Source organism: Amia ocellicauda, chromosome 7 (assembly GCF_036373705.1).
Source record: "Amia ocellicauda isolate fAmiCal2 chromosome 7, fAmiCal2.hap1, whole genome shotgun sequence".
Taxonomy (NCBI): Eukaryota; Metazoa; Chordata; class Actinopteri; order Amiiformes; family Amiidae; genus Amia; species Amia ocellicauda.
The window spans coordinates 36677207-36686495 of NC_089856.1; the positions used below are offsets into that span (position 1 = coordinate 36677207).

Consider the following 9289-nt stretch of genomic DNA (forward strand, 5'->3'; position numbering starts at 1 on the left):
CATTTAATTAATAAAACAATAATTACTAAAAAAAAAAAACTGAATTCACTCTAGTGGAAAAGAAGTGTGTAGGCCTGCACAATAGCACAATATCAGTCTGCAAGGTGGAGTCAACGTGAATTCCTCTTTTCACTTAAAACTCACCCAAATAATAATTACTATTTCACTATTATTTTTATCCCTAGCATCTTTCCAGTCAATCCACTAGATCTAGGTGCAATTTAAATATGAGAGCTGTTGGATTTATGTGTTTAAACAACTGAACTAATTATATTCAAGTTTTGTTTTTCTTCATGCATTTTACTGGTTTACATTTTTACCAGCAAGTGGCTGCATTAAAAAAAAGACCTGCTGAATCAATCTTCTACTTTCAAAATAAATTTAGCAGGATAAATGCACACACTTGAAAATACAATACATGTGCAATAGACCTTTGGCTTTAAACATCATGACTTACCAACCTCCTTTCATACTGCATGTCAATTTAAATTCGTACTTAAATGCACACCTTCTCAAGATGACACAAAAAGACTATTAAATGACTATTAACCTGGTCAGCAGCCTGTTACTGTTGCATTTCCTGGGACAGAAGTAAGAACATAAGAAAGTTTACAAACGAGAGGAGGCCATTCGACCCATCGTGCTCGTTCCCAAATTTTCAGCATCTACCACATCGCTGGGGAGTTTGTTCCAGATTGTGACGACTCTCTGTGTGAAGAAGCGTCTCCTGTTTTCTGTTTTGAATGCCTTGAAGCCCAATTTCACTCCATCCTCCTCTCCTGCCTCGTTGACCTTGGAATCTCTGGGACTGCTCTCACCTGGTTCTCCTCCCACCTCAACGGCCAGACCTATCAAGTGACCTGGCGAGGTTCCTCATCCACCCCCCAACCTCTCCTTACAGTCGTACCCCAAGGCTCCATCCTGAACCCCCTCCTGTTCTCTCTCTACACTCGCTCCCTGGGCCCCCTCATCACATCTCATGGTTTCTCCTACCACTTCTATGCAGATGATGCCCAGATCTTCCTGTCTTTTCCCACTTCTGACCCTCTCATCCCCTCTCACATCTCTTCCTGCTTGTCTGCTATCTCCGCCTGGATGCACTCGCATCACCTCAAGCTCAACCTCTGCAAATCGGATCTCCTCTTTTCCTCCCTTTTCCTCAACTTATGCTGATCTCTCCATCTCAATCCCCTTGGAATCTATGACACTCTCTCCTTCTTCTTCCACTAAGAACCTAGGAGTGACCCTCGCCTCGATCCTGTGCTCTACACTCGGCACATGACACACACCTGCAGATTCTTCCTGAGCAACATATGCCGAATCCGTCCCTTCCTCACCAACTACTCCACTCAGCAGCTCGTCCAGTCACTGGTCCTCTCCCGCCTGGACTACTGCAACTCCCTCCTGGCCGGACTGCCTGCATCCACTACCCGCCCACTCCAGCTCATCCAGAACTCTGCGGCTCATCTGATATTCTCTCTGCCCTGATTCGGACGCTCTACTCCACTGCTCCGCTCCCTCAAGTGGCTCCCAACAGCGGCACGCATTCAGTTCAAGACACTGACCCTCACCTACCGCTGTCTCGACCACACTGCACCAAGCTACCTTCAGTCCCTCGTCTCTCCATACATCCCCTCCAGACTTCTGCGGTCTTCTGGTGCCAGAAGACTAACTCTGCCTCCTCTCCACTCCCCTTCCTCCAGCGCCGGCTCCTTTTCATCCCTGGCCCCTAAGTGGTGGAACGACCTTCCCACTGAAGTCAAAGCATCAGAGTCCCTGACCTCCTTCCAGCGCTTACTCAAGACGCATCTTTTCAGACAGGACTTGTAATTTTGTCCATTTTGATTTCCCCTTTGCTCCTTTCCCCTTGGCCCTTGACTGTGATCTAACATCTTGTCTGCACTCATCAGATTTTACAATCCAGGATGTAAGACCTCATATATTGTATACACTTGTGTAAATTGGAATTTGTAAAATGTATTATGCTTTGAATTGCACTGTATTATGTAACTTCAAATTTGTAATGTTTTATGCCTTGAACTGTACTGCACTTTGTATTGCACTTATATTTTGTAAGTCGCCCTGGATAAGAGCGTCTGCCAAGAAATAATATTAATAATAATAATAATAATAAAAATAATAGTAATAATACTGTATATGCAATTCCTCTCTAATAAGGTTATTGTGAAAATGGGTGGAAATGTTTGGAAATGGGGGAAAATTGGCTCACCACTGGGGTGAATTTCGGAGTTGCATTTGGCAACCCCGTTCGGAAAGCCCTGCCAACTGGATCGAGGAGTTGAAGAGACTGACGAATGCGCCAACATGGGACACGGAGGCCACGAGATCTCAGACTGCCTGTTATATAAGTTTCCCCAGCTAGGCGTTTAGACAATATCTCGCAGACAACACTATCTAACTGATAATCCGAAACCATGGAAAATGCATGTTGTTCAATACCAGGTCTTAGTCAATGACGATACAGTGTTCTTCTGTTAATTACACATCATCTGGCAATGTTTTGCCAACTCAGTCCTAAAGAGACACAATAGTTTATTTGTTCTGCTGATATTTGAAATCGTGGTCTTCCACGTCTTGCAGATCGATGTATTAATAGGACAGAAGAACTATGGCAGGAAACTCTTTGAGTTGTCAAAGTTACTATACAATTACAACATTGAACTGTACATATTTTCCACAATTGTAAGCAGCTCTTGTATGCCAGAAGCATCATGTTCAGAGCACACATGCAGTATTGCACTGATAACTCGTAAATGATCCTCCAGGTTCCTGTATGTAAGCTGGTGGAGGATGAAGTCATTAGTAAATTCGTACCGCCATATAGCTCCCAGGCACATTCTCACTTCTATTAAATAATATCCTCATCGTTGGATTGAACTAAAGATACAGCAGAACTTAGTATACAAATACAAATACATTCAAGACACTTCATATTGAAATAAACACACCCGTTCTCCTGCCTCTAATCTTCAACATGGCAGATGCATAGCAAACAGCTTTCAAAGATATGGGTGAGAAATAATATGTCTGAGTATAGCATATTTCAGTGTGTAGTGTATACATCTCAGTATATAGTGTATGTATCTCAGTGTGTAGTGTATACATCTCAGTATATAGTGTATGTATCTCAGTGTGTAGTGTATACATCTCAGTATATAGTGTATGTATCTCAGTGTGTAGTGTATGTATCTCAGTATGTAGTGTATGTATCTCAGTATATAGTGTATGTATCTCAGTGTGTAGTGTATGCATCTCAGTATGTAGTGTATGTATCTCAGTATATAGTGTATACATCTCAGTATATAGTGTATGTATCTCAGTATATAGTGTATGCATCTCAGTGTGTAGTGTATACATCTCAGTATATAGTGTATGTATCTCAGTGTGTAGTGTATACATCTCAGTATATAGTGTATACATCTCAGTATATAGTGTATGTATCTCAGTGTGTAGTGTATACATCTCAGTATATAGTGTATGTATCTCAGTGTGTAGTGTATACATCTCAGTATATAGTGTATGTATCTCAGTGTGTAGTGTATGCATCTCAGTATGTAGTGTATGTATCTCAGTATATAGTGTATACATCTCAGTATATAGTGTATGTATCTCAGTATATAGTGTATGTATCTCAGTGTGTAGTGTATACATCTCAGTATATAGTGTATGTATCTCAGTATATAGTGTATACATCTCAGTATATAGTGTATGTATCTCAGTGTGTAGTGTATACATCTCAGTATATAGTGTATGTATCTCAGTGTGTAGTGTATACATCTCAGTATATAGTGTATGTATCTCAGTATATAGTGTATGTATCTCAGTGTGTAGTGTATACATCTCAGTATATAGTGTATGTATCTCAGTGTGTAGTGTATACATCTCAGTATATAGTGTATGTATCTCAGTATATAGTGTATACATCTCAGTATATAGTGTATGTATCTCAGTATATAGTGTATACATCTCAGTATATAGTGTATGTATCTCAGTATATAGTGTATACATCTCAGTATATAGTGTATGTATCTCAGTGTGTAGTGTATGCATCTCAGTATGTAGTGTCATGTCAAAATTTCCTGCCAAAAACAATATAATAAAAATATAAATAATTGTTTCTGCCTGATGTTTTTTTTTCCCTAAACGTGGACGAAAGACATTTCTCAACTCCTCACAGTACCAGGACTCGGCAACTAGCAAATCTTTCTTGATGATATTTTGTTAGTTATTTTTGATTAAGTTTAGGGGTTGAATATTTCTATATAGATTTGATTCTTCCATAGGTGATTTCATTTCATCTATCAGCACCTGATCATGGAGAAAAAAAACATACCGCCTCATTATGCTCACCAGGTAATTTTTTTACTGGTCAGGTGCTACTGTTTTTTATGGCAAGCAACACACACACACACACACACACACACACACACACACACTGCTAGAAAAACTATTAAAAAGCTCCGATTTTACAGAAGCCATTGAGACTGAGCTCAGCTGGAACAAAAAGCAGGAAGAGGAACTGTAGGACCAGGGTGGAAACAGCACGGTTTCAATAGGATCCGCCCTATGCTCCTGTATACAAAATACAAGTCCTACATCCTAGATTGTGAGCTGACAAGATGTGAAGACATAGTTAAGAGCTAAGGGGAAGGGTGCATGAGGGAAATCAAATAAACAACACGAGTACTAGCAATGTAAAAGCATGTAGTTTGATGAAATGTTACATAAAGTGAAAATATACAGGGGAGCTGAGCCACATGGGAATAAACAACTAAATTACAAGTTCAGTCTGAAAAGATATGTCTTGAGAAATCGCCGGAAGGTGGTCAGGGACTCTGCTGTCCTGATTTCAGTGGGAAGGTCGTCCAACAACTTAGGGGCCAGGGATGAAAAGGAGTGGACTCTGGAGGGAGGGGAGTGGAGAGGAGGTAATGTTAGTCTTCTGGCGCAGGAAGACCAGAGAGATCTGGAGGGGGTGTACGGAGAGGTCAGGGTCTGAAGGTAGCTCGGTGCAGTCTGGTCGAGACAGGTGAGGGTCAATGTCAAGCCAGGATTGGGAGCCAGTGGAGGGAGCGGAGCAGTGGAGTAGCGTGTGAGAATCGGGGCAAAGAGAACACCAGCCGAGCTGCAGAGTTCTGGCTGAGCTGGAGTGGGCGGGCAGCAGCTGCAGGGAGGCCGGCCAGGTTCGTGTCAGCATGGGGATGAGCAGGGTGTAGGAGTGTGTGTGTTTGTGACCTAGGAGGAGAGAGGAACGTTCAGAGTCACAGAGAGGTGAGATTGAAGAGAAGGAAGCTCGATTAGTATGAGATTTAGTCGGGATGGGAGAGGACTGGTGCTGTTGAAGAGGGGGCACCCGGCCGAGCTCAGCGCCGGCCTCATGCGACAAGCCGCCCATCCTCGAGCTGGGGTGAGTGGGCCGATTCCAGACGCTCCTGTGTTTATTATTGTGAATGTTATCCGGGCACACCACCGACACACCCAACAGAGCAGCCAATCAACCTAAGCAACCTGTCAATGGGAGGTGTGAGGAGCCAAGACTGAATTCGAACCCGGGTCCCAAGACCAACCCCTGGGGCACCGTGATTATAAAATACATCCTTATTGTTCATATTTTTTATAATAGGGCAATGCATAGTGCATGGACACTCAAGCTGTGTCTCAAATCATATATTACAGACTAATCTTCATTGTTTTTTACATCACAGTTACATTCACATACTTAACTGTTTTGCACTGTTTTGAAATGATGCATGTGTGCTTGTCAAATTTAAAATGTTTGTCTTCAGTGTGTTATGATTATTTCTCATCTTGATTGTAAATTAGCCTTGCATTTTTTAGACGCACATGAGCATTGCTTATGAGATTTATGCTCACTTCTGATGTAAGTGTCCTGTTTGTCACTAGCTTGCTAGCTAGATATAAATGAGAGAGCACGCCCACACAAGTAAATACTCGTTTATACGGCCATGTTTTTTCTTTTGAAGGAAAATGAACTACATAAGAAATAAGTCATGCAGTTTCCTGTATAGAAAATATTACAATGCAATACTGCCACCAGTATTATAAAAATTATAAAAAGACATTGTGACTTTTCAATATTGTCTTGTGATTACTTATTTCGTATGGACCTCAGAAGGAATTCATTACATTTCCCATCTAGGCTCCTCCTCTTCCTCTGCCTGGTGCATCACTCCACTTCCATGTGCGCCTCATTGAGGGCATCATTGTGGCAGAGTTAGTACTTCATGTGTCGTCTTTCTCAGCGTGAAAAAAGTTCGTCCAGTAATAAAGCGCCCCCTCTGGTGGCCAATGCAGGCCAATGCACCCCAGTTTCTGTACTAAATGAACACACCCGAGATAAACAGCTGCACCCCCACTCGAAAACAGATGTTTGCATAATTATGATTGTCCAGTGTTTTTTTGTTTTGTTTTCTGAATGAGGCTGTATTTTAACTTAACCTATAGCTATAGGTAATGCAACATACACCTACACCTTGCGATACACATTACAGTGCAAACTTAGTGTAATCATACGCGCACATGCTTAGTTCATGTTCTGTGCAATTTTATTTCGCTCAGTAAAATAACACACTGGGCAGGATGTTCAGTTCGATGCCCCTCTGTTACCATCGATATTACAACGCAAGTAGATGAGTTCTGTTTTTCCCGCAGTTGCGCACTCCTCTGCGTGTCCGGCGGCTCACTTCCGCTCTTGTGCTGACGAGGCGTAAGCGCTGGAGTCAGAGGATCCGCCGCTGCTACGTGTCAGACGACTGAACCGACCGGGACGGACAGCAAGCATGGCTCCGAAGGGAACGAGCAAACAGCAGTCCGAGGAAGACCTGCTGCTCCAGGATTTTAGCCGAAATCTCTCCGCCAAGTCCTCGGCGCTTTTTTACGGCAATGCTCTCATTGTCTCCGCCATTCCTATTTGTAAGTGTTCAATGGGTCTGCTTGCATTGATTAGCTGTAGGCCTCCGTAATGGGCTTGGAGGGTGCTTGTGTTTCAGTTCATTTCTAAGTGAGTGTAAATTCAGACTTATTTCATCTCTGTGTTTGAGACGGTGGGATGGGCACAATTAGGTGTAGTACAGTGCAGTACTGATGCGCTGTGTAGTGTATAGCCGGTCGCCTTGGTGTAGCGCAGGTTTCCGCAGATCTGCAGATTTCCACCGATCCCATTGGTGGAGCAGCGCAGATCTGCGGACATCTGCGCGGCACGAACACGACCGTCACTCGCCGATGTGGCTCGTAGTGGCAGCGCTAGAGTCGCCTCTTTAAAATGATCTCCAACAACAGGCCATTTTTGCACCAATACTACTACTAACAATTCTACTCAATTTTTGTGATTTGTTATTTAAATTGGCTGTTTTTCAAATCGCCACTTTAACCTTCATGTCTGCATTTGCCAGCATGGCAGAAAGTATATTGAACAAGAAGCTGGAACTGTATGCCGGTGTTACATTGTAGCAGTGATCGGCGACACGTCACACAGCTCAGAACTAATAAGAGACTGTTGCTGGCTTGCTCAATGCAACACTGTGTACTTCAGGGCGAAAATGTGGATATCTATGCTAAAAATACTTCCCAATTTTATTCCCCTTCCGTCCGTCTTGCTCTGATGCACAAACTTACACGATCCAGTATGAATTGCATCCAATAATGTGAGGAACATCTTGCATTCATTAAAACAAATAATTGTATGTAGTTTCTAGTACTATAGGCCTGTATACAAAATAACCCCCCCAGACACCTTTGGCAAGTGAGAAATATAGCAGTGAAAGTAATTTCATATGCAGGTTTTTGGGTGTAATGCAAAAGTGTTTATTCACATATTAATTGAAAACTTTCCCCCCAGGGCTCTACTGGAGGATATGGCATATGGACCTGGTTCAGTCTGCAGTTCTCTACTGTGTCATGACTCTCGTCAGCACATACCTTGTTGCCTTTGCCTACAAAAATGTCAAATTTGTCCTGAAACACAAGTAGGTTCTCTCTGTCCCCGTCTCTAATAACCTGTCCTCAGTGCTTTCTTTTGCAGTCTAGCAGTTGCATGCAGATGTAGTTATTTGTCGGGGAAGATAAGGTAGTCTGATAGCTACGGTTGTTGTTGTTGTTGGTCACAGTAATGAATAACGACTACAGATTTATAATTACACGTCTATAAATCGCCTGTCGATCTCTTGTCCTCAGAGTAGCCCAGAAACGTGAAGATGCAGTTTCTAAGGAAGTGACGCGCAAACTCTCTGAGGCAGACAGCAGGAAAATGTCTCGCAAGGAGAAGGATGAACGGTGTGTATGGCCAGGCCAGTCAGTGACCTGCTTTTTGCCCACAGGGGTCACATGGGTTGCATAAGGATTCAAACATGTTGCTTTAACCTTAATGACAGATGGGTAGTGATCATGAAAAGTAATCTAAAGTGGTTAGCTGTATATTGGTGAAGTTTAGCTGGAATAAAGCAGTTTGTTTCACCCTCCCTCCTGCTCCTCCTCCTCCTCCTCCTCTGGGTGGTTACATGTAATTGAGAATCATTTTAGTCTCCTGCTGTATAAATGCGTAGAGCTCCTCTAACCAGAACCCCTTCAAACAGAATCCTCTGGAAAAAGAACGAAGTTGCAGATTATGAAGCCACCACCTTCTCCATCTTCTACAACAACACCTTATTCCTGGTCCTCGTCATCATCGCCTCCTTCTTCCTGCTGAAGAACTTCAACCCAACAGTGTATCCTTTCTTTCCTGTTCCCACAGTGGATATCGGTGTTGTCTCTGCTTGCATACCTAAACGCACTGCTTGCAATTTTGTGCACTGCTGACAAATGCTGACCATTGAAAGTCATTTGGCCAACGCACTGAAGAATTTTAGTTGCAAGATAAAGCGGTAGGGACAGCCCTATTACAAGGTGTTTCTTAGCAGCTTGGTTATGGTTGTGAGTAACAAACCTATAGAACAGAATATTCTGTCTTATGCAGTCTTGTTCTTCAAGTGTTTCTTCCTTGACGTAATCTTTGCAGAAATTACATCTTGTCAATCAGTGCTTCCTCTGGCCTCATTGCCCTGCTGTCCACTGGATCCAAATAAGCTGCCTCTGAATATTGCTGCAGGAGAATGATGACCAATCGGGGGGTGGGAGGGATCTGCTTTTTTACAGGAGTATATTGGTGCAGGGGTCTTTGAGCAAAGTGTAAAATACTGACTTCACACATGACAAAAATGGAGGCTGGAAAATGGTCTCTACTTTTTACAAATAAAGTTTGCCAAGTCAGGTA

General features: G+C 42.7%; 1 protein-coding gene across 2 annotated transcripts; it reads left to right on the forward strand.

Moving 5' to 3' along the window:
- Positions 1-6716: 6716 nt before the first annotated feature.
- On the forward strand, positions 6717-9289 carry ssr3 (signal sequence receptor, gamma). 2 transcript variants are annotated; one of them, XM_066709454.1, is made up of 5 exons: positions 6719-6954; positions 7880-8006; positions 8215-8313; positions 8613-8744; positions 9035-9289. In XM_066709454.1, exons 1-5 carry the CDS (start codon positions 6822-6824, stop codon positions 9099-9101), a joined length of 558 nt encoding a protein of 185 aa, XP_066565551.1. In that variant the 5' UTR covers positions 6719-6821; the 3' UTR covers positions 9102-9289. The 2 variants fall into 2 exon arrangements, with proteins under 2 accessions (XP_066565552.1, XP_066565551.1); XM_066709455.1 differs by lacking the exon at positions 8215-8313 and having other exon boundaries at positions 6717-6954.

Bases quoted from the DNA above. Each gene is read 5' to 3' on its own strand.
- ssr3 (XM_066709454.1), top strand. From the start codon at position 6,822: ATGGCTCCGAAGGGAACGAGCAAACAGCAGTCCGAGGAAGACCTGCTG. The intron at 8,007-8,214 runs GTAGGTTCTCTC...TCTTGTCCTCAG, and splicing joins AAATTTGTCCTGAAACACAA to AGTAGCCCAGAAACGTGAAG. The intron at 8,314-8,612 runs GTGTGTATGGCC...CCCTTCAAACAG, and splicing joins CGCAAGGAGAAGGATGAACG to AATCCTCTGGAAAAAGAACG.